Raw genomic sequence first — 26,160 nt, 5'->3', positions numbered from 1 at the left:
TTTCCTTCCCTTACCACAAACTCACTGACTTTTATACATCTGTTTGTGGGCAGAATTAAGTTTAACCTTTTTTTTTTGCATTTTCAACCAGGCAGATCTGTTGTAGGATATATGGACTCCAAAGAAGCTGAAAACCCTTCCTTTCATCCTTTCTTTATCTCTTCCAAATTCATGGAATAGATTCTGGGAATGAACTCATGCCCAGGCCATTATTCCTGAGCTTAATGCAGCTACTTATGGTTGTATAAAAATAGGCATACATACCGACCTCTTTACAGACCTAAGGAGAGTTGTGACTAGTTCTGATAGCGTAAACAAATATTTGATGTGAATGACTAACTCTGAACTTATTATTTCTCCACAGCACAAGGTGGAGGGTGCCCTACTGGCACTGGGTCAGTTTCAGCATGCTTTGGCTGAACTTATGACCTGGCTGAATCATACAGAGGAGCTTCTGGATGGACAAAGGCCAATTACTGGGGACCCAAAAGCCATAGAAATTGAACTTGCCAAGCATCATGTATGTCAAAATAACATTGTAATGGCTATCAATGAAGTTATCCTCTGCAAAGATTTACCTTTCATAACTGTATAACCATTGGATCATACAATCGTATATAATTAATATTGTGTTGTAAAAATAATAATATGGTTTTGGATAATGTTCTTTGAGAAAACATAGCTGTTTGAAGCATTATATATGTTATGTTAATGTTGTCATTGTTCGTTTAAATTCTGTCTTAAATTTAAATTGTAACTTATTTGTCTTTGAAGATCCATCGTAGTGCTCTTTGAGCTCAACCTTCTTTGCTAGATATGGTCTTCCGTCAACAAATGTATCATATGATGTCAGGAAGTAGAGTTGATCTTTGTATGTTGTGAAAGTGAATAATGACTGAATTCACCTTCATACTCTAAGTGTTGAGGGAAATGAAGTAAGGAGCAAAGAGCCAAGACCGATTGAACCTTCAGCCACCTAGGCAGTCAATGAACGATGGTGAAATTGAGGATGGGGCAATTACTCCGAAAGCCAGTATCAGAAATGTAAAGCTGTAAATCTGTATAGTAGGTAAAGGATGGTAGGGTAATAATGTAGGGAGAGACCACAACACATTACGCAGAAAGTTTGGATTTTCAAAGCAAGGTGTTAAAGGATGAGAAGGTAGTATTGGATGGCAAAGACTGGACATATTATGAGTTAGAATAAAGATAGCAGTGTTTTACATGAAGTTCCAACATTGAGCAATAGACCTCAACACACCAGAGAGTTTGCCCACCATTCTCTTTATAGATGCTGAGGATCTTTTTGTCTTTTTCAATTATATTAGTTGCTTTAAAGTTTGTGATGTTGGGTCCAGATAACCGGTTTGTGCAATATTTGGTAAATGGATCTTTAACTCCCCACAGGTACTGAAGAATGATGTTCTTGCCCACAAGTCAACAGTGGACACCGTAAATAAAGCTGGGAATGAGCTTCTGGAGTCAAGTGCAGGGGAGGATGCCAGCAACCTAAAACGTCGATTAGATAAGTTAAATCAGAGCTGGCAATCACTGCTTCAGAAAACTGAAGGGAGGGAACAACAATTGGAAGCTGCTCTCCAGCAGGTATTCAATAGCTGAAGAACTTTGGGAGACCTGTATTTATTAATACTTGAATAGGCAAAGTCAAGTTACAAGCACTTTTTGTGTGCCACTGCTTAGGTTTCTGTTATATTCTCAATTCCTTCGTCTCTGCCGCATCTGCTCCCAGGAGGACCATTTCCAATACCAAAAAACCCAGATGGCCTCTTTCTTCAAAGACCACAATTTCCCCCCAGATGTGGTCAACGATGCTCTCCACTGCATCTCCTCCACTTCCCGCTCCTCCGCCCTTGAGCCCCGCCCCTTCAATCGCCACCGGGACAGAACCCCACTGGTCCTCACCTACCAACCCATCAACCTCCATATACATCATATCATCCGTCGCCATTTCTGCCACCTCCAAACGGACCTCCCCGATCGGCGTTCTGAAAATACTACTCCCTCTGTGACTCCCTCGTCAGGTCGACACCCCCCCCCCCCCCCCCCCCCCCGCACCCAACCTCCACTCCTGGCACCTTCCCCTGCACCTCCACACACATTATTTACTGCATCCGCTGCACCCGTTTTGGCCTCCTCTATATTGGAGAGACAGGCCGCCTACTTGCAGAACGTTTCAGAGAACACCTCTGGGACACCCGGACTAACCAACCCAACCACCCCGTCACTCAACACTTCAACTCCCTCTCCCACTCCACCAAGGACATGCAGGTCCTTGGACTCCTCCATCGCCAGACCATAGCAACACGACGGCTGGAGGAAGAGCGCCTCATCTTCCGCCTAGAAACCCTCCAACCATAAGGGATGAACTCAGACTTCTCCAGTTTCCTCATTTTCCCCTCCCCCCTCCCCCCCCACCCCCCACCTTGTCTCAGTCCCAACCCTCGAACTCAGCACCACCTTCCTAACCTGCAATTTTCTTCCTGACCTCTCCGCCCCCACCCCCACTCTAGCCAATCACCCTCACCTTTAACCTCCTTCCACCTATCGCATTTCCAATGCCCCTACCCCGAGTCCCTCCTCCCTACCTTTTTATCTTCACCTGCTTGGCACACTTTCCTTATTCCTGAAGAAGGGCTCATGCCCAAAATGTCGATTCTCCTCCTTGGATGCTGCCTGACCTGCTGTGCTTTTCCAGCAACACATTTTCAGCTCTGATCTCCAGCATCTGCAGTCCTCACTTTCTCCTTAGGTTTCTGTTATACAACATTTAATCTGTATTTGCCTTTGCTATTCATCCTGAGGCCAATCATAAATTAATTGACATCTATTTAAGATAGCTTGCAGATTTCTGGCAGTATGCCAATCTGTAATCTTCTCTCCCCAAAACTGACTGATTGGATCTGAAGCCTTAAAATTACAGTGAGCAAGAAAGGCCACTTATTTGGCTATAATCCAGTTTCCTTTGCTTTCCTGTGTACTCTTTTGCGTAGGTACCCCAGGAGCATTTATCGAATCCTCTTACTGTTAAAGTAACGTACTGCAGATGCTGGAAATCTGAAATAAAAACTGTGTAATCATCCAGCAGTTGAAACTGCATCTGTAGAGATGTAACTTCAAACTTCAGTATTCTGAAGGGGATTTATATCAGACTTGAAATGTTAAGTCTATTTCTCTCTCTCCACAGATGCTGCCAGATCTGCTGAGTTTTCCCATCACTTTAGTGTTTAGATGGAATAAAAACATTCAATAGGCACTTTATGGGAAATTCCTCATTTCAAGTTTCTTGAGATTACTCTGACCCTGAAGTGAACAATTTATTCTCAGCTCCTAATGGGCTTGCTTGCTTCCTTTTCTGTTCCTAGTCAGCTAACTTAGAATTGGAATTAGGTTTTATTGTCATGTGTATTCAAGTACAGGAGTCAGTGAAAAGTGTACGAAGTCGTCATTCCTGGCACCATTGTAGGTACAAAATAGAAGAATGAAGAAACTTTTGATACCAGGGCTGATTTTCAGTGTGAGGATTACTGCAGAATGAATTGCTCTATATTCTGCCTTCAGTCGCTTAACTGCAGACTGACTTGTAACTAAGAATTAGAAAACCTGTAACCTTTATTGTACAGTGACTTTCTGTGGATGTTGTTCTTTCCAAAGTTCATATCTATGGCAGTATTGATTTCATGAGCCTTCTCTGCAGATAGAATGCTAATTAGCTACTTTGTAAGCCTCCAACATTTTATCTCAGAATTAAACTGATAATACCAGAAACACACACAAAGTATAACTGTTTATAAAAGTTGACTTTCTTAACATCTCCCTGTGAGACTTGGAATCTGAACGTGGTAAACCTTTTTTTCTCAGTTAGCCTGGGCCCCAAAGCAGCCAAGCTACCCAAGAAGGTGGTCAGGCAGAATTCAGAGCAGGACACGTGACCATTTTTCTCATTTTTACCTTAAAGTAAAGAGGCAGTACCAGATGATAACGATATAATGAACTTGTTTATAACACATTTTAGCCCGTGCTTGCACCTGCCTCTGATTTTTATATAATTCAAAATGTTGTAACTTTTTTTTTGATTTCAGCATCAACTGTTAACGATTTGTCTCTCTCTATCTTTGTCTCTTTTTGTTCTGATGTACTAAGGATTCTTGAGTTATTTCTCCCAAAATGTGCAACTACAGTAGATGGTTCTCCACATTGCACTGCATCAGCTGCCTGTATGCCCACTCCAGTAACCTGACTCTATTCTGCATTATTCTCCAGTTTTCTGTGCTTTTAAATTGGTATTGTTTGTTTTAATGCCTACAGTCAAATAATTTATATAAACAGAAATTAAAACACATCACTGAACAAATGTAGGTCTAAATCACCATCCAACAATTTGATGACTTATACCTATATGTTTTCTTTCTCTCTACTATCCAGTTCTTTTAATCCAACTGCATTCCCTTGAATACAGTATTGCCTTCATTTCTGCAACATTGCACAAGTATTATAGAATCCCTACAGTGTGGAAACAAGCTATTAAGCCCAACAAGTCCACACTGGTCCTACAAAGAGTATCCCACCCTTTTTGATATAACTTTAGTACTTTAACTGTCGGTTGCTTTGTAAGCTAAGTTGTTTAAGTTATGATCTGTTTGAGTAGCTCGTATTCATTTATAGTACTTTATCTCATGGATTCTTCTGGCATGGACATTGGATTTCTATATTCTGAGTGAATATTAGCAAACTTCGTGAGACAGCTGGTATGTTTTTCTGAACAATGCTTCTTGTTTGACAGGCTGAAAGTTTTCATAGCGAGATTGAGGATTTCTTGCAGTGGTTGAGCCGAGTTGAAAATCAGCTGGCAGCATCTAAATCCATTGGAGGTTTACCGGAGACAGCCAGAGAACAACTCAATGTCCACTTGGTAAGTGATTTGTAATCTCCTTCAAAAGCACAGGATTTGCAAAACAAAATTCTTTTAATAGCTTCATCAAAAAGCAAAATAAATAGTTACAATCTGGGTTTAAAAAGGCAGTATCAGAGCTGGAGATCCAGGCAGTTGAAGGCACAGCTACCAGTGATGCTCAGAAGGCAGGAATTTGAATGAATGTCCACATCTCAGCAGGGTTAAGTTTCTGGCGACATTACAGAGAAATTTGAAAATAAGGAGCTGTATTACTTACCCAGGGCCTCTGTAGGTCAGCAAGCAGAGGGTGATGAATGAATAGGATTTGGTGCCAGTTTGAAGAAAGGTTTCAGATGAACTCAAGTTTGCAGATGGTAGAATATGGGAGACAGGCCAAGAGGTTTTTAGAATACGCAAGTCCAGAGGTAGCAAAGGCATTGATGAGAGTTTAAACAACAAATAAGTGAGCCAGGGACTGAGTTGGCAGTTCTAGCCATGTCCCAGATTTGATTGAAAACTCATTTTGGGTCAAATATAACATGAGTTTCAAACCTTCTATTCCAGCCTACAAACAGTTGGCAAGATGAGGGATGGCAATGGATCTAGGTTTATGGTGGGGACTGGAGACATGAGCTTCAATTGTCCTAGTAATATTTGGAGAAAAATTATTTTCATCTAATACTAAGTATTTAACAAGTATTCTAACAATTTAGAGACAGAATAATAGTGGGCTCAAGATAAATGGTGATGAGGTAAACTCAGATGTCTTCAGCAAATGTGGGGAAGCTGGTCCATCTGACTATTCAGTAAATTTCCTGGAAACCTCCTTTTACGATGGGAAGAATAGCTCAGTGCAGACAGAAATTGGGGGAGGAAACTTGGTAAAATGCCGTGAAGGAAATTGAATCGCAAGTTCAGTGCCAGACCCAGCCTAGACAAAGGGTAAAAACAATGACTGCAGATGCTGGAAACCAGATTCTGGATTAGAGTGGTGCTGGAAAAGCACAGCAGTTCAGGCAGCATCTACTCCTCGGATGCTGCCTGAACTGCTGTGCTTTTCCAGCACCACTTTGACAGTCTTTGTCTAGGCTGGATTAATGAAAATTTGTTACGAAAGTAGATAACTGTGCAAGGGGTAAAGTTCAATTGGCCATAGCCTGATACTTTTAAAGCAGACTTCGATATCCCCACTGAAAATGGCAGTTTAAGTCTAGTCATCAGTTCAAGAATTCAGACTCAAAATAGTTAAAAACTAAACCTCCTATGACGACATGGTGCACAAAGGTGCTTCAACTAGTGTTAATGAGGGGACTTGCCCAAACAAATTGAACAATCCATGTATCTTTCTTTAATGTATTTGTTCCTTCTGTTTCCAGTTTTCTTTCTCTCAATTACCAAGACTACTTGAGCCAATATTTACCAGTCTCTCTCTGTAAATATTTATAACATGCTGTAGAGCTGTGCACTCAAATTTATCACTTTCCCCCATCATACCATCACCTTGGGACAAAGTGTGCTTACTACTGTTCTACAAATTGCATTGAATTACTCCCCTCCTTCAAGACACAATGGTACTACAACTTTATTGGGTTTAAATTCTGCAATTCCTTCCCTGACACCATTGTGGGTGTGCCTATGGCACACAGTCTGCAATGATTTAAGAAGGCCACTTGTCACCATTTTCTCAAAGGTGGCTAGGGACAGGCATTAAATGCTAGCCAGCCAGTGACATCCACATCCCAAGAGTGGATTGGAAAAAAACTTTTTAAAAAAAAACTGCATCATGCTAAATAAATAAAAGAATGTGAATGTAAACTTGAACCAGTCATATTGATGCATCATTTGATTTTGGACTGGCATTCTGATGTACAGTATTAATGCGATAATGTCATTGTAGGAAATGACTGCATATTTTCACTCAAATTGTGTACATAGAACATAGAACAATACAGCACAGAACAGGCCCTTCGGCCCACGATGTTGTGCCGAACTTCTATCCTAGATTAAGCACCCATCCATGTACCTATCCAAATGCCGCTTAAAGGTCGCCAATGAATCTGACTCTACCACTCCCACGGGCAGCGCATTCCATGCCCCCACCACTCTCTGGGTGAAGAACCCACCCCTGACATCTCCCCTATACCTTCCACCCTTCACCTTAAATTTATGTCCCCTTGTAACACTCTGTTGTACCCGGGGAAAAAGTATTTAACAGATATATTGATGTTACTTCCTAATCTCTCTCAATCCCTTGACTGTTTTATGGGAAACAAAATGCAAGATATCAAATAGCTATTCTGTATATTTAAACTTCATAGACTATAACATAAGCTCTTTCATGAAAGGCATCTAATACTTGTTTGCTAGCATATCCTGCTCTAAATAACATGTAATAAAATAATAATAATTGTAGAGATCTTTTGTTTACAGACAGTGAGCAGATCATTGTAACTAAAAAGGATTAGGTTGTGTGATAGGAAATTTGATTTCTTGAATACTGACAAATAATATTATAGGTGGCAATGAATCACTAGGATTAACTGTAAAAATTGCTTTGTTTTATTTTTTAGGAACTCTACCGGGAATTCTATGCTAATGAGGAGACATACAAGAACTTGCTGGAGAAAGGCCGGCTGTTGCTGAGTGCTCGCGATGATGCTACAGGATCTAATGTCGAACAGTGTGTCACATTATTAGAACAGAAGTGGCAACTGATGAGCACCAGGATAGAGGAAAAGAAGGTAGGAGTGCCAATAGTGTCAGAAGGGCCAACAGTGGGAGGATAGGAATATTATTACGAGTAGGAAGATGGTGACTTTTAAAAAGGACTGTAGTGTCCGTTCTTAATGCTTCTATCCAGCAATCTTGGATTTTTATTGACATAAATAATTGTTTGAAAAGAGTTACAAGATTACAAGTAAAGAAGTTGTGGGTGCGGTGGGAAACAGTGAGTAGCTCCATGGAGAAGTAGCATATATTAATGAATGAAATAGTCATCATCTATGCTATAATAATAGTATCGCAGGTGTGGTGTTGGAAAAGCACAGCAGGTCAGGCAGCAGCCGAGGAGCAGGAGAATCTTTCCTATCTATCCACTCCACCCTCCTCTCCGACCTATCACCTTCTCCCTCACCTTCCTCTACCTATTGCAATCCCAGATACCTTCCCTCTAGCCCCACCCCCTCCCATTTATCTTTCAGCCCACCTGCCCACAAGTTTCATTCCTGATGAAGGGCTTTTACCAGAAATATCGATTCTCCTGTTCATCAGATGCTGCCGGACCTGTGCTTTTCCAGCACCACACTCTCGACTCTGATCTCCAACATCTGCAGTCCTCACTTCCTACTGTACTAATTGTAAGACTTTTTTGTTTTTATTTTCAGACCAAGCTAGAAGATGCCCTCAGTCTTGCAACAGACTTTCAGAATTCCTTGCAAGATTTCATTAACTGGCTTACTCAAGCAGAGCAAAGTCTGAACATCGTAGCTCCTCCTAGTCTTATCGTTGATACAGTACTTTTCCAGATAGACGAGCACAAGGTATTGGAGGTTCTGGATTATTCTTGGTTTAGAGGAGCTAATGTTGGCAGATAGTCTCAATTATGGAGTGAGGATTGTTAAGAAGTGCTATCCTCTCAATCCAGGGACCAAAGAATTATGAGGCTGCTTCAGTTAACTTCAAAGGAGAATCAAATGACTGCTTCAGTATGGAGCTGAGGGACTAGGAGTCTGTTCAGTGCCTGGGACTGGGGATAAGGTGATTGCTCAATATTTTGGGGATTGAGCGACGGCTCAATGTGTGTCAGACTCTAGGTGACCAGTGACAGGGTAAATGTTCAATACATGGGATAGGGCCACTGCAAAAGACTTGGGAAGGAGCAGGGAGACTGCTTGATTGTCAGGACAAAAATACAGCTACTGCTAAATACTTGGCTCAGGAATTGGGACTCGATACCTGGATTGATATGACTGTGCTGTATGCAGGATAAGACAACTGCTCTTTGGGAGACAGGACAACTGATCAATATGCTGTATAAGATAACTACTCGATAGTCAGAATGGGGATGGAGTGACTGATCATACACAGGGCAGGTACTGGGGGACTGATAGAAGGACCAGAGATAGAAGGACTGTAGCAATTCAGAACAGAGTGTGCATTGACAGCTACCACACCACAGGATCTTTTAAAAGAAATCCATACACTAAAGCATTTTCCACATTTTCTTTGCACTTGGTTTCAGAAGGTACATTAATTGAGTTGTGCTTTAAACAAGAATTCATAAATAATGGAATGATTATAAAGAGCTGAATTTAATGTTACAATCTGTTTAACAAAATTCTTAGTCAAGTTGCAAATGCAAATACATTTAAATGTTTTTACTACAGTCAAAAATGAGACTTTGAAAATATTAGAAGTCATGTAGTGCCACAACATGAGAAATGCTGAGGGAAATAGAAGCAGAACTGGAGAAACTCAGCAAGTCTATGAAGCATCTGTGGTGAGAGAAACAAAGTTATCATGTTGAGTCCAGAGTGATTCCTTGAAGAGTCATATTGGACTTGAAACATTCAGTCTGTTTCTTGCAGCACAGGTGCAACAAAACCTGCTGAGTTTTTCCACAATGGTTTATTTCTAAATTCTTAGCATCTGCTTTTATTAGCAGAAGAGCTGTTGTGCTCCCCAGTGTACCCCCAGGAAAGGGGCTTGTCTCCTTGTACTCCACAGGCTCCGCTGTGCTGTTGTGGGTTTTTCCACATGAAGAAAAGGTAAATAAGAGGGAGTTAACCAGAAGGTTACAAAACTATACTGTATAAGGGCTAGCTACAAAGCAGCACTTTGACCACTTGCAGCATGCTTTCTTTCCATTTGATAATGAGTCCTCAGAGTGTAAAACAAAGACAAAAGTGCAAATATGTTTAGCTAATACTTTATTACTATTTTCCAGATATTTGCTAATGAAGTTAATTCTCATCGTGACCAAATTATTGACCTGGATAAAACTGGAAATCAGTTAAAGTTTCTCAGCCAGAAACAGGATGTGGTTTTGATTAAAAACTTGCTCTTTAGTGTGCAATCACGGTGGGAGAAAGTGGTACAGCGTTCTGTTGAGAGAGGAAGAGCACTTGATGAAGCCAGAAAACGTGCAAAGCAGGTATACAGAATTAAAATGAATATGTTCCTGTATTTTCCCTGACCTGTTTTCTAAAAACACTCCTTTGTGTAGACTTGTTGGTATGTTGAAATATGTTATCACCTCCTGCATCTTTCCCAAAATTTATATTTGAATCCTTCTAATCTGATTTCCACCTCACTGCAACACTGAAACAGCTCTTAACGATGTAATATTTGTTATCCTTCATGACAGTGACAAAGGTAAGCTATCCATCCATGTCATAGTTGACATGTCAGTAGCTTTTGATGTTGGTCTTGCTGCTCCTTTCCACTGTCATCCAACTAGGTGAGTCTGCACTTACCTATTTCTATTCTTATGGATCTCATTGTGGCCCAAGTGTCACTTAGTGTCTTCTCTTCTTACTCCTACACTGCTAATGATGTCTGCCAAAGATCTATTTTGATCCCCTGCTGGGTATGCAAGCTTCCCCTTAGCATTATCAGCAAACCTACCATTTCTGTCACATGTATGCCAACAACATCCAACTGTACCTCACTACCACCTCTCTCAACTCCTTCACTTTTAACTTGTATCCAAATTGAAATTGGGTCTCCCAAAAATTGCAGGTTAAAGGCAAATATACAGGTGGAGAAGAATTGAAGAACAGTAAGAATTTTAACATTGAGGTGTTATTAGACTGGGAGCAAGTATAGCTCACTGAAAATGGTGTGTGACAACCAGTATGGAATGAGCAAAGATTTCATCCATTTGAATGTTTGGCATACCAAAGCCTTCAGTTGTTGCCACAAGTTCCACTAACTCTACTCCCTTCCCTGGCAACTTTGAGGTTGAACCAGACTGGACACCAGCTCAGTGCCATTTGATTACAAGATGAGTTTGCAACCACTTATCTATACCATCACCTCAGATCACCTGTTTCCCTCCTAAGCTCACTTGCTGCTGAACACCCAGTCGTTTACATTGTCACCTCTAGACTTGACTATTCCAGTGCATTTTTGGGCAGCTTGTCTCACTCTAATTTCTAAGCTTGTTGCCCTTAGTTATCCTTATTTACGTTGTACTATACCATGGTAGATGGTGGAATTTGAATTCAATTTTTGAAAAGGTCTGGAATAAAGTGTCTAATAGTGACCATCAAAGAATTGTCAATTTTTGGAAAAAGCCATCTTGCTTGCTAATGTTGTTTCAGAGTGGGAAATTACTGTACTTAACTGGTCTGGCCTACCTATATCCTATGAATGAATTTTTGTTTTCAAGTTCTGCTTGTCAGTCATCCAGTGCTTGTTGATCTACGCTGGCTTCCAATTGAGAATTGCCTCATTTTAAAATTCCAATTCCAATTCCTCTTCGTAAATCTCTCCATGTCCATGTCCCTCATTTCTATAATTTCCTCCAATCCCATGACTCTTGAGATCTCTGCACTCATTCAATTTTGACTTCTTGGGCATCCCAATTTCAATTACTCCACAACTGGAGGCCATTCTTTAACTACCAACTGCATTAAACATTGGAATCCCTCCTGAAACCTGACCACGTCTCCTTCACTTTTTGAATATTCCTTAGAAGCTACCACATTAACCAAGACTTAGAGATGCCGATGTTGAACTGGGGTGTGCAAAGTTTAAAAATCGTAAAACACCAGGTTATAGTCCAACAGATTTAATTGGAAGCACCAGCTTTGAGTGCTGCTCCTTCATCAGGTGGTTGTGGAGTATAAGATTGTAAGGCACAGAGATTATAACAAAAGTTTACAGTGTGATGTAAATGAAAGTATGCATTGAAAAAGACCTGGATTGTTTAAGTCTCTCATCTGTTAGAATGACCATGTCGTTCGTATGTAAATTGCAAAGTTTTTTTAAAAAGTTACATTCTCAAGTGAACTTTATCTGGGCTGACAGATGCCAATTGTGAATGTATTGAAGGTGTAAGCTGCACTGTGTGATACTGTCTGTGCTGCAATGTTTATACTGATTCTAATCTAAAAAAATGAATTTACAGAATTTTACATAGATTCGTGCAGTGTTTGAGCGAAGTAAAATGTAATTCTGCAAGCACAAATTCACCCCACAAACTTGTGTGTGTGTGTGGAGAGGGCGCAAGATTGTTGTGGGTGCATGTGTGTGAGGACACTCTCTGACTCTGACACTGACTGACACACACACACACACACACACACACACACACACACACACACACACACACACACACACACACACACACACACCTACAGACACGAATGCATCCTCTCACAGACTTATACCCATTTATGCTCTCAGTCTCACACAGCACCCACTCCCCCACAGACACTCACAACCCTCTTTGCCCCCCACCCCCAAACACCTGGTTGTCATGAAAAACTCTATATAAATGCACCTGTGTCTTTCAAAGTAATGATATTAAAATGCAAATGACAATAATAAGATGCTGCTCTTTAATGATTGCAATAAAAATTAATTTACTACCTGTGCTATTACAGAATATAAGTCTTGCCAATAGAGTCTTCCTGTATCTGGCAGGGATGAGAATATTTCCATCAAGAACCCTCTATCAGACCCGTCATTAGTAATAATAATTTACTGCCTTAGAAACATCTTTGCAATACTTGGATTACAGAAAAATTTCTTACCTTACCTAGGTTAAGTTGGCTTACATTTGTAAAGGTCCTGTTCACTGTTAAATCATAATTTCTGGTTTATATACCTTTGATTAAACACAGACTTTTGAAATTATTTTTCTTGGCACTAATACTTTGAATATTAATGTCCTTTTCAATTCCTGATGTGCACTAACCATGAACAGTGATCAGTCTCTTGAAAACCTTTTATTTCTTTATTTAATTTGAGTTATGCCTGGAAGTGAAACTGACTGAAGAGCATTTAAAGTGCAAAAGTTATATATTTTTCTCAAGTTAATTTTGTCTTTTTTTTAATAGAACCTTTTAGCTTTTGAAATTTTTAATTTACTTTACACCAATCCACCTTGTATTTTGTGAACTTTCAGTAGTACAAATAGTTTGATACAAGACCGATGGGTTCTGCTGCAGTTTCCTGACTAAAATAAATGTTTTGTTTCTGAGCCAATTGAATTTAATTCAAAGTATTGTATTTTTCTATCTTAAGTTCTTTGAAGCCTGGAAAAAGTTGATTGACTGGCTAGAGGAGGCAGAAAACAATTTGGATACTGATCTTGAAATTTCCAATGATCCAGATAAAATAAAATTGCAGCTGTCAAAGCACAAGGTAAGAAATCTGCTGAATTCTGATTCTTTTAAAGTTCAAAATACAACTTGCATTGTTTTATTTTTCCTCGCAAATATTCCCTTTTCCTATCCTCAGTTGAGCATGGTGACATTTTTTGAATAACCTTCTGAGGAATTCTGATGCCAGTAGTAACAACCTCCATACTATCCTGTTTGACATCTAATTCAGCTGGATTCAAGGCCATTTTGGTGTGTCATTATTTGGTGCTATCACCTAGTGCAGGAAGTCGAATACAGCCAATAAGAAGGACTTTATGTTGAGTCATTCAAATAATAACTATGGGCTAGTCAAAGTGGGAAAGGAATTTTTTTGTGAAAAGAACACCGTTCAAAAGTCTGGAGGTATAAGTATTGTGTCCATGGTTGTTTGATATAGATATCTAAATTGAATTTTTCTTTTCAATTTCAAAATCGTCTGAAGAATTTTCTACTAACTAAGTGATTATAACCACCAAACTATGCACTGGCAACGATCTTTTTTTTCTTTCTTTGCAATTTGACCTGAGTTTGTTAGAGTTTGAAATGATGGAAATTCTATCCAATGCTTAAAGAGCTTGGTGTTAGTAAGTTTCACCAGGGGAAAAAAGAAGCCAATTAATCTAAATTATAATTGCCAATTTCCAATTCCTCTTGCATAAGGGTACAGAATGACCCAATTTTTTTTTAAACTAACTGTTTTTTCCTTTTTACAATCGTAAGCAAAATAATGGTCGGTGCATAAAATTGTCTGGTCTTTAACCATTCATTTGAGAGTTTGAAGAGTTGTACCATCTTAACCTGATGTTTAGATTATCTTTACTTGAGTGTTTTGCATCCTTCAGTGCATTGTGAACTGAGTTGAGCGAAAACTGAAATTTTCTTCTTGTGATCTCCAAGTTTTTACATATTTCTTCAGGTGGATCAACAATTAAATATTTGGCATTTTAAAATGTTGTTACAAATTAAGATTTCCATTTATAATGAGTGCAAAGCTCATTCCACACTTGCGGCCATTATGATCGGGTCTTAATGCGCACAAAAGGTTAAATTTACTAAACTACAGATGCAACTACAATGAAATGTGTATAGTATTTCTGATTGACGAAAGCAATTTTTGATTTTAAAACAAGACTAACGCCGCCTTCAACTGATCAATGTCAATGTTTCCCTCAGATGCAGCTTTCAAATTAATATTTTTCCAAGCGTTTAGTGTCCACAAATACAAAACTTGCACATTTGGTTCCAAGCGTTGGAACCAAATCTAGAGTATCGCAAGTAAACTGAGTTGAAAAGTGCCAATGGAAATTAAATAAGGATTTTAGGCAACAAATCAAAAATGTGGATACTTAATGATCACTCCTGTGATTGCCAAATTGAGATCTGATGTGCTGCACCGAGACGTACAGTCTGTGCTCTTGTTTTTCAAACATTTTACTCTTTTTAAAAATTGTACAAGGAATTCCAAAAAACCTTGGGTGGGAAACAACCAGTGTATGACACCACGATCCGCATGGGCCGTTCCATGAAAGAAAAGGCTTCACTTACAGAAGACTGTCAGAAACTGGATAACCTGCTGGGCGAAGTGCGTGATAAATGGGACACTGTTTGTGGCAAATCTGTTGAGAGGTAAGGGTAATAAATACATTTTTAGCATATTGTTGTCTAGTATTGTGAAACTTTCTAGCCAAGGAAATTATAACTACATATTTATGTATTTTAGTCATGATTAGTTACTTGGAAAGAGACCAAGTTACTATAATTTACACATTATAATTCCAGTTAGTTTTCATGTCCATGCTGTGAAATGAAATAAACTTTGGTATGCCTATTTGAAGTTCATTTCTAATGAAATGAAATATTTATTGACATTCTTCTGCAAGTTTAATCCGGATATACAAGTGACATTGCATCAGACATTGAATCTATTTTTGCTTAACCTGTGTTTTTGAAAAAAAAGATTGTTGCTGATAAGCTAAATCCATTTCGTTTGCCAGACGCTCTGTTGTTTTGCATGAGTCAACTTAATATTTTTTTTAAAAGATATCGTTTTAATAAATATTAAAGATTGTTGATTCTTTGGTCCTATTTAGGCAGCATAAGCTGGAGGAGGCACTACTGTTTTCAGGACAGTTTACTGATGCACTCCAGGCTCTAGTTGATTGGCTATACAAAGTTGAGCCACAATTAGCTGAGGATCAGCCTGTCCATGGAGACCTAGATCTTGTGATGAACTTGATGGATGCTCACAAGGTAAAATATTATTGTTAAGTGTGTTACATTCACAATTGTGTAGCTTCATCGAAGTGTTAGCAGCCAACTGATTTAATTATATGGCTGAATATTTCCATAAAATTTTGCTTTTATTTGTACATACTGCTTACTAAAACCTGAGAATTCTTAAACTCTTTTATGTTCTGCACTGAAAAATTTCTTTCTTGTGTAGGTTTTCCAAAAAGAACTTGGTAAGCGCACCGGTAGTGTACAGGTCCTAAAACGATCAGCTCGTGAATTGATTGAGAACAGTCGTGATGATACAACTTGGGTGAAAGTCCAGTTGCAGGAACTGAGCATACGCTGGGACACTGTCTGCAAACTGTCTGTTTCTAAACAGACACGACTTGAGCAAGCACTTAAACAGGTGAGAGCACATTGTGGTACTTAATTGACAATCTCAATTTTGCACTGGTTTAGTTTATCAATTTGAAGATTTATAGTATAACTACATAAAATCAATAGTCGGAATACCACTTCCTGTAATGCATACTAACTTGATTTTATCTGCATGTTACCACCAAACAGTATTAAAAATTTTCTATTTGCATCCATGCATGTTATAGGAGCATAGAACTGGGTGAGGCCATTGAATCCCTTGAGTTTGTTCCAAAATGGCTGATCTGAATCTTGCCTCCCTTTGCCTACCTGTGTTCCATATGGTTTGATACCTATGCCTGACAAAAAGGTATCAAGTTTAATCTTGAAAACTTCAATCAACCCAACATCTATAGCCTTTTGGGGAAAAGAGTTCCAGATTTCATTACCTTTTGTATGCAAAATCCTTCCTGAGCTTACTTGCGACCAGCATCTCTAATGTTTAAGATTGCAGTGCTCTATTCCCATGCCTGTATCTGACTAATTGAATCTCATACTTTTAAAAAGATCAACTCCTCGGTTTTCTAAGCTCCAGGGAATACAAACCAAGTCTATGCATCTTTTAGACCTCAGGTCATTTAGTGACTGTCATCCTGAGGTGCAGTGCCAAAACTGAATGTTGTTCCAGATGAGTTCTGACCAAGATGTTATACACTGAAGTCTACTTTCCTCCCCTTTGTTTACTAGTCCCACTTGAGATAAAGGCAAGATTTACTGAACCATTTTAATTGTGTGCCTGCAATCACTAATTTTTAGCAACTGTTATACACATGAATGCTTCTGCTTATCCACAATCCTAGTTTCTCACTAAGAAGGCAATAACTTTGATTCATAATTTGGATTTTCTCTGAATTTAAGTGGGAAGGAAGCAAATATGTCAAGAAACTTCTATCAAAATCAATTACTTCTCAGTGGCATTGTCATAAGCAGTGTGCAGAGCTAATGGTCCACAATAATTCTTTCTCTTAACATTCCAAAGTCATGTGAAATGCCTACTTAATTGAAAATTACAATTTTTTTTTAAATCTGCCTGCCTATAATTTTTTGGAAAGATGGATGTAACTACTGTGAAATCCTAATGTTCTCATTTAAATATCAGAACAACTGAACTGTGTTACCCATTATTGGTTAATTCTGATATAGGCTGAGGAGTTCCGCAATGCTGTGCATGCTCTCCTGGAATGGCTTTCTGAGGCAGAGCAGTCACTTCGATTCCGAGGCGTTCTACCAGATGATGTGGAGTCTTTGCAGTCTTTAATCGATTTACACAAGGTCAGTTGTCCACTTGAATAGTGAAGTAAGATTTTCTGTATAAACGTTTTCAGTATTTTGATGGAAGTGGACTGAAGGTTAATCCAAATTTCAAATTAAATGTGAATATTTCTATCTAAGTTTGGCTTTTAAAATAGAAGAATGAGGTTTTAATTCATGCATACTTGCAGAAATAAAATCAGATACAAATTAGCATAATTAATTTCAAATTATTATTTTTGAAAGGCACAGCATAAAAGCTGCATGTTATTGTCTCAATATTCGAGAAATTAACTGAAAATCCTTGAATTTATAACTATTAAAGTAGTGTCCTGGAATGTTCTTGGAAATTAAGGTTGAACAGCCTAGTTTTTAGATACCTTTTAAGAAACTACTTTGTATGATTGGTGTGAAACAAAAATTTACTTAAACACACAGTGTGCTATTCTTAATGACTTCTATATGGGTCATGATAAATATGCTGTATTAAAGGCCTGATTAACTTAGGAAAGCAAAGGACTGATGACATGTTTTGAAAGCTATTTATCTTTTTATATTTTTTGTATTTAAAAATTTGAAATGGAATATACCATTTGTAGTAGGACACTTCCTGTGCACAAAAATTTTTCAAATATATTTTAGTTGCAACGTTTTGACACATCTTGTCAAATTTTGACACTTTTGTGTCAAATGAACTGTCTTATGTTAAATTATGACTTCCAGATTTTTTTCTTGAATATGTGTCCTTCTGTCAAGGAAAATAGGATTGCGCTGTTGTTAACTTGTAGGTTTTATATTTTCAGGAATTTATGAAGAAGGTGGAAGAGAAGCGAGTGGATGTAAATAAAGCAGCTGGAATGGGAGAAGCCATTCTTGCAGTGTGCCACCCAGACTGTGTGACCACAGTCAAACACTGGATCACAATTATCCGAGCCCGCTTCGAAGAAGTAAGAAAGAAATGAAGCAGATCTTGAATTATTAAAAAAAATAGAATGATCGCATCAAATTAAGTGCCTTAATCCCATTTTAAGTGATCTAATAGTTAAAATGTTTAAATCTATTTGTGTAAATTTTAGATTGCTGTTTTTTTTAATCCTAACCCGATAACTTTTATTAGTTTTGAATGACTAACTTGGTAAAACATAAAACGATCTATGGGTAAGATCCTTTACTCTGTGTTGGATTAATCTAAATAGATCATTTGGAATTCTAATGTAAACTGAGAAAGAGGGTCAAGCAAAGATACGCAAACACGTGTCTAAGTACAAGATTCAGTTCTGTTTGGAATTGAAAATTGTTTTGCTTTTTCATCGAAGACAATAGTCTGTTTCTGCTCAGCAGTTTTTCCATCAGCTCAGACATAGCCATCTAGAATAGGAAATTACTAGCCTGCAAGACAATAGAACAAAGCACTGAAGCTGACCCATGTCTTAAGAGGTGGACCATGCTAAGTTTTCCAAAGCAAATCCCTTTTGCTTTAACCTGAATAGGCTTAATTCAGTTTTTTTCTTTATTCATTCACTGGATGAGTGTCACCGACTAGGCAGCATTTATTGTCCATCCCTAATTGCCCTGAAGGCAGTTAAGAGTCAACTACGTTGCTATGTGCTGGAGTCACATGTAGGCCAGACCAGAATGGCAGTTTCCTTCCCTAAAAGACATTCATGAACCAGATGGGTTTTTCCAACAATTGACAATGGATTCATGGTCATCATTAGATTCTTAATTCCAGATATTTATTGAATTCAAATTCCGCCATCTGCCACAGTAAGATTTGAACCTGGGGATGAATACTAATTAAAGCATAACTGGGAGCCATTTTTGATGAATGACAACACAGAACTGTAAATTTGTAGTGGTTACAAAAAAAAATAAATTTCAGCAGGACTTGACTGCTTTTTGTTCAATTTAAATTGTACAAAAAGCAGAGTGCTGGAGAAACGCAAGTGAAACAGCATCTGTCGAGAGAAAGAGTTAATATTTCAAGTGCAGTCAGAGCTGGGCAACCCTTTTGCTGTATGGACAAAGATTCAATGACAGCCTTTCACCAGAAACCTCAGCTTAAATAGTGAAGTAATGCTGGTGTTTGCCAAGTGCATAGCCTGCTTTTTACTCCTCAAATTGCTGCTCATAAAACTTCTTGACTATGGGGCTCTTGTTGTAATACCCTTACCTCTGGGTCAGATGACCTGGATTCAAGTCTTATCTATACCAAAGGTGCAACATAAAATCTTGGACAGGTTGATTTAAAAATATCCAAAACTGGGTGACTAGTAAATTTATCTGGCCTTATTGGTGGTAATCTTTAGAGAATTGTCTGTTTTCTCAGCGCATTTTATTTCTGTACTGTACACTGAGCTGAGAAGCTAAACTTGCATATTGACTATTAGACCGCAGTCTTTGCTGATGAAGTGTATGATCATTAGCTCAACTAGGAAGCAGTGAAATTAATTGCAAAGTCCTGACACAGTTTTGAAAGTTACTTAACTTCATCAACATTGTCATCGACTTCTTAGAATAAACTGCATGACACCTAAGGTTTAAGTGATAAGGAAACCTCACTATTATGCTGTTTTGTTACAGATTGCCACCTTCAAATTGAACGGGGAAATGAATTGAGGTGCTAACTCAAGTCTTGACTTGATGGGCCTATTCCTACATTCCTTTCCCTTTTCACAATTTGTTTCTCTATTGTATTATAGTAGTTCCTCTTTTCTAAGACTACTGGGCTACACTTCTGTTTAACCTAAAGGTTAACTATATTTTAATGTATGTTATCTTAAAGTTGCATCTGTTTTCTAAGATAGTTCTAATATTCCAGGTAATATTTGTTTATATGAAACATGTATTGCTAAAAAGGGCATCTTTTGTCGAAGCCCTCATCTCTCAGGAGTTACCAGAGTAAAAGAAAAGAATTTATGCTATATAGAATTAGGCTACTTATTAGTTGGCAAGAGGACTCTGTTGTCATGAATGTTGTCGTGCAAAATGCATCTGTTAGTGATAACTGACAGTTAGCTGCAGCGTGTTGTTTAAGTTTTAAACCAGTCTCAGGTCAAGCATTGCCCTAAGAAATCAACAATAGAATGGCTTTCACCTATTTTGTTGATTTTAAACAGGCGAAGTATGTGTACATTTCTTTCTTTGTTTCTTTCTACAGACAAATCCTTGCAAATTAATTGGAGTGCATAGAAATGCACCGTGCTGCAAGCCCAAATGAAAATTCTTGCACATTCAACATTATTTAGAAAATGTTGTCTGATCACATCTAATATCGGACACTTCAAGGGTTTTTCAAGCCTAGGCTGTTTGGATACAATCAATACCTTGTTTGTTGTGAACAGCTGAAGGAATACCCTGTTTGATACAATCCACCAGTCTTCAGAGCTGGCACTAAAACCATACCACATGACTCATTTGTGGATAGAATGCCTTTTTGATTGGACATTATCATTTTGTTAAAGGTGAACGTAATTTGATGTTGCTACTACAAAGCTTGGCAGTTAACTATTAGCCATCGTTGAGTGGTGCATGCTCCATGGCAATGCCTCTTCCAATCCGCATTGTCTTGCCAACCTGTCGGCACTTACTTCATGTTAGAATAAATTATGTTTTCGTTTTGATGGTTGTAAATTTAAACAACACTCAGCAGCTAACTGTCGAGTGCAAGATGAGAAACATTGATAAAATATGTTGTCTTTTCGGCAATACACAAGTTCTGTGCTGCCACATCACTTCATGAATTTCTTATTCCATGTCGTTAACAAAGTTTAAAAACAGACTGCATTGTGAAGGAGAACAAAATATTTAATTTACACAAGATTTGAATTGCTTCAAGCTCTAAATTAAAGTATGAACACAACTATAATTATTCTGCCACCCTATGTATGAGTTGATGGTGCAACCAGAAATAAAACTTCAGGATCAATTTATGATTAATGGGCCTGAGTGGGATATGATCAGTTAAAAGCAAAATGCCGCTGGAAATCTGAATAAAGTCAGGAAATTCTTGAGAAACACAGTCCTGGCAGCACCTGTGAAGAGAGAAACAGAATTGATGTCTGGAGTCCAAAGGCAACTCCTTGGGATTTGTAATTTTAATTCATTCCTCTGATTCTTGTCCTGTCAAGCAAAGAAATGGACTCAGCATGATTGATGACTGCAGAGCCAGCAGCACATTAACAACGTCAAATTGGAGGAGGGAATTTGAATTCCTCCTCAAAGACTTGATAGCAAGACATAGTGTGAAGCAATTTAAATGCTGGGCAGAGTGTTCTTACACCTTTTTGGGACCCCATTTATGTTTTAAATGATATAATACTTGGCAAACATGTTGTCTAGAAAATTCAAGTACTCCATATCCTAAAAGGGATCATTATCAAACAGATGTTTTTTTTTCAAAATCGAGATTTTGTACTTAAAGACTTTATATTCTTCATTGAGCTATTAAAGATGATCATTAGTTTTCTTTTTGTGATTTTTTACCTCTAGGTATTGACGTGGGCAAAACAGCACCAGCAACGATTAACTAGTGCACTGACAGAGTTGGTCACCAATGCTGAATTATTGGAAGAGTTGTTGGCCTGGTTACAGTGGGCTGAAACTACACTAATACAGAGAGATCAAGATTCCATGCCAAAAGACATTGCTCAGGTTAAGGTACTCATCACAGAGCATCAGGTATGTCAGAACCGTATACCTCTTGCATGCAGCAAGTGTCTTGACAAAACTTTTTCTTAACTCTAATTGTAAATCAGTTTTGTTTGCTGCACTGAAAATTTACTAGCCATCATTTGTTTCAAAATTTGAACTTTGCAGTTTCTACGATCTGCAATTCAATGTGTGCATGCACATGAACAAAGTGTATTTATCACTGACTTCAAAGAAAGCCATCCCCACAGATTTAATAGTGGTAGAAGTTTCTTCGTGTCTCACAATAGTTTACATTTGGTGTAAATGTAAAGGTGATGTTGTGATGTGCAACAGCAATTGTCAGTCAGTAGGTAGGCAGCTAATAAGACCATCAGACATAGGAACTGAATTAGGCTATTTCACCAATCAAGTCAGTTCTGCCATTCAATTATGGCTGATATGGCTCTCAACCCCATTATCCTGGCTTCTCCCTGTAATCCTTGGACCTCTTACCAAACAAGAACCTATATATTTCTGTCTTGAATACACTCAATGACTTGGCCTCTGTACAGCAGTGGGTTCCACAGATTCACCACTTGAAAAAATTCTTGCTCATCTCAGCTCTAAAGGGTCATCCTTTCAATCTGAGGTTGTACCCTTGGCTCCTAGTCTGTCCTACTAGTTGATACATCTTCTCCATATCCACTCTATCCAGGCCTCTCCGTATTCCCTAAGTTTCAATTAGATCACCCTTGCATGCCCCCCCCATCCTTCTAAACACTATAGAGTACAGGCACAATCTTCAACTGCTCCTTATTTAACATTAATTTAAACGTCCTTTAGATCCTATCCAATGCCTGCACATCCTTCCCTAGATATAGGGCCTAAAACTGCTCATAATATTCCAAATGCAGTCTGACCAGAGCCACCTTCAGCCTTAGCAGTACATCTTTGCTCTTGTATTCTAGCCCTCTTAAAATGAATGCTATCATTGTATTTACTTCCTAGCTTCCAACTGAACCTGCATGTTAACCTTAAAAGAATCCTAAGCTAGGACTTCCATGCCCCTTTTTGTATTTCAGATTTCTGCAGCCTTTCCTGTGTAGAAAATAGTCTAAGCCTCGATTCTTCCTATCGCGGTGCATAACCTCACACTGCTTCTCACACTGTTCCAGCTGCTAGTTCTTTGCCCACTCTTCTAGCATGTCCAAATCTTTAGCCTCTCCACTTCTTCAATACTACCTGTCCTCCACCTATTCTTGTGCATACTTATAAACCATGCCATCAGTTCCTTTATCTGGATCATTTGTATATAAAATGAATAGTTGTGGTCCCAACAAGGACCCCTGCGGAACTCCACTAGTCATCAGCTGCCATCCTAATAAAGACTCCTTTATCCCTACTCTCTGCCTTCTACTAGGCAGCCAATCCTCTAACCATGCCAGCACTTTGCCCTAAAACCATGGGCTCTTATTTAGCAGCCCCCTGTACGAACTATACCAAAGGCCTTCTAGAAACATAAATAAATCACATCCACTGGTTCTCCCTTGTCTAACTTGCACAGTACCTCCTCAAAGAATTATATCAAATTTATCAAGCATGACTTCCTGTTGACAAAGTCACATCGACGCAGCCCTGTTTTACTATTCACTTCCAAGTACTCCACATTCTCATCCTCAATAATGTAAAATCTTACGAATGACCAAGGTGTCACTAATTCGCACATAGCTGCTTATCGTCTAGCCATTTTCCTGACATCTGGGGCACTCCAAGACTCCAGTGATTCCTGGAAGATCATCACCAAAATCTCTGCTATCTCCTTCAGAATTCTGGGGTGGAGACCATCTAGTCTGGTGAATTATCCACCTTCAGACCTCTCTGCTTCCTCAACACATCCTTAGTGATGACCACTACACACCCCCTCACTCCATGACTTCTTGAAGTTCTGGTATGTTGCTGGTGTCTTTCACTGTGAAAATGGATGCAAAGTACCTTTTCAGTTCTGCCACCTTTTCTTTGTTCCCCACACTACTTCTCCAACCTTTTCCAACGCTACAGTGTCCACCCTTGCCCCTCTCTCTCTTCTCTCTCTCTCTCTCTCTCTCTCTCTCTCTCTCTCTCTCTCTCTCTCTCTCTCTTCTCTCTCTCTCCTCTCCTCTCTTCTCTCTCTCTCTCTCTCTCTCTCTCTCTCTCTCTCTCTCTCTCTCTCTTCTCTCTCTCACTCTCAGCTTTTAAAAAACTTGCAGTCTTCTTTTATATTACTAGCTAGCTTATTATCTTTCTTTTTCCCTTTTGTTGCTTTTTTAGTTATCCTCTGCTGCCTTTTAAAGACTTCTCTGTCCTTTGGCCTCCCACTAATTTTAATCACCTTGTATGCTTTTATTTTGCCTTTATGCTGTCCCTGACTTCCCATGATTGACTCATCTCCCCTTAGCATGTTATTTCATCATTGGGATGAATTTCTGCTCTGCCTCCCGTATTACCCTCAAACGCCTGCCATTGCTGCTCCATCCTCTTTCCTCTGAGATTTCCCCTTCCATTCAGCTCTGGCCAGCTCCTCAATCGTGTCTTGGTACTTAACTTTACTCAATTGACATACTCCTGATTCAAGCTTCTCCCTCTCAAACAGCGCAGTGAATTTGAGCACATTATGGTCACTGCCCCCTTGAGGTTCCTTCAGCTTCAGCTCCCTAATTACAAATCAACAAATCCAGAATTGCAAGTTCCTCGTGGGATCCATCACAAATTGCTCCAAAAATTCAGACATGCCAGAGATACATTTTTCTTGATCTTTCCAGTCCACCTTTATGTTGAAGCCTTTCATGACGATTGTAATAGTGCCTTTCTATCATGCCATTTCTATCTCCTGATTGATTTTCTTTCCCAAATCCTGACTACTGCTGGGAGCCCTGTACACAACTCCTATCAGTCTTTTTTTGTCCTTTTGCTGTTCCTCAACCCTACCCCCACAGATTCTACTCCATATCACTTCCTATCAATTTAATTTCCTATTTACAAGGCAACCCAACCACTGTGCCCATCTGCCTGCCTTTTCATTAGGATGTGTATTGTTGGATTTTTAATGCCCAGGCCTGACCCCCGCCCCTCCCCGCCGCGCCCCCCCACCGCAGCCATGTCTCTCGCATCCACAACATCATACCTGTTCATTTTGATCTGCGCTACATGCTCACTCACCTCTTCTCATGTACTGCGTGTATTTAAGTACAGCACCAGAATTGAATAGACATGAGACATAGCTAAGCAGAGAGTTAAAAAAATGCTCAAAATCTTACACTTTTAACTTCAATTTTCAGATAGCAAAATAAATGCTTGTATTAAAGTAGAATCTAAAATAAAGACTTTTTTTAAAAAGGTTTGTATAAATATGTGGGTTTTTATTATTGTGGGTAAAGTTGATATTCCATAAATAATACATATGTTTACAGGGCCAGCAATGATTTTTAGCAGTAATTATGACGTTAGTATGCCATTAGAACACACAACACCTCATTCAACAAGGCATAGCTTTTTCTAGGTTTTTAACAGTGAGGCCAACTAAGTCAGAGTGCAAGTTATTGCAAAATCGTGATTACAAGGAAGATAGGAATATATGAGGACTTTGGTACCTCAGTCTTTGAAGGAGCATGGACGTATTGATAGCAACTTCTGCATTTCCACGTTATTCTGCACATGTAAGAACTCTCAAAGTTGTTGTCAGTTTCAGTGAAATAATAGTGGTAAGTTCAGACAATTTTACCATTGTTACAGCTGCAAATTGACTAGACCCTATTGAGCTAAAGTAATTCCTGAGAAGAACTAGATAATTTACTCCACTGAAATCCCAAAATTTCCTATTTAAAAGTTTGTTCCTGTAATATAGCTAACATTGACAAAAGAACACTTCTTGAACATCCTTACTCATCTCTGAGGCTTTGAGAGAGTTAACAACATGGACTGGAACTGTAGTCCAGTATAGACCAGACTCAGAAGTGTGTTGCATGTCTTTTTTTTCCTGGAAGACAAAGGAACCTATGTAGCTTTAATGTAAACTGGCAACTTTAATGGTTACTTTCTGGTACAAGTCTATAAATTTAAGACCTCTTTTTATAATTTTATAATGAACCTTAATAGGTTTTAAACTCACAAGTTCATCCAGTTCCACAATCTGATTTATCAGATTTTGATTTTTCAATGATACCTCAAAGGTGAGTGTTATATCTTCCCATTCATTGAATGGAAGTGCCTAGTGTTGATTAAACAGTACAGCCCTAACTAAACAAAATCATCAACTCTTTCATGTATTATTAACTGTCCATTTTCCAGTTCAATTATCTTTCTTTTTTT

General features: G+C 38.7%; 1 protein-coding gene across 22 annotated transcripts in view; it reads left to right on the top strand.

Annotated features, from left to right (window-relative positions):
• The window catches only part of macf1a (microtubule actin crosslinking factor 1a), a 599,180-nt gene that overhangs the window by 536,757 nt on the left and 36,263 nt on the right, over nucleotides 1-26,160 (top strand). For all 22 annotated transcript variants that reach the window (XM_072548450.1, XM_072548451.1, XM_072548439.1 and 19 more), the window contains 13 exons: nucleotides 365-520; nucleotides 1,408-1,605; nucleotides 4,802-4,930; nucleotides 7,483-7,653; nucleotides 8,296-8,451; nucleotides 9,858-10,064; nucleotides 13,166-13,285; nucleotides 14,741-14,910; nucleotides 15,375-15,534; nucleotides 15,728-15,922; nucleotides 17,077-17,205; nucleotides 17,988-18,131; nucleotides 21,676-21,864. In XM_072548450.1, coding sequence (XP_072404551.1) covers nucleotides 365-520; nucleotides 1,408-1,605; nucleotides 4,802-4,930; nucleotides 7,483-7,653; nucleotides 8,296-8,451; nucleotides 9,858-10,064; nucleotides 13,166-13,285; nucleotides 14,741-14,910; nucleotides 15,375-15,534; nucleotides 15,728-15,922; nucleotides 17,077-17,205; nucleotides 17,988-18,131; nucleotides 21,676-21,864 — 2,124 coding nt within the window. The remainder of the gene's footprint in view (nucleotides 1-364; nucleotides 521-1,407; nucleotides 1,606-4,801; nucleotides 4,931-7,482; nucleotides 7,654-8,295; nucleotides 8,452-9,857; nucleotides 10,065-13,165; nucleotides 13,286-14,740; nucleotides 14,911-15,374; nucleotides 15,535-15,727; nucleotides 15,923-17,076; nucleotides 17,206-17,987; nucleotides 18,132-21,675; nucleotides 21,865-26,160) is intronic.

Source organism: Chiloscyllium punctatum, chromosome 27, assembly GCF_047496795.1.
Source record: "Chiloscyllium punctatum isolate Juve2018m chromosome 27, sChiPun1.3, whole genome shotgun sequence".
Lineage (NCBI taxonomy): Eukaryota > Metazoa > Chordata > Chondrichthyes > Orectolobiformes > Hemiscylliidae > Chiloscyllium > Chiloscyllium punctatum.
Note: the sequence above shows the minus strand (reverse complement) of the source record. Positions and strands in the feature narration are given on the sequence as shown.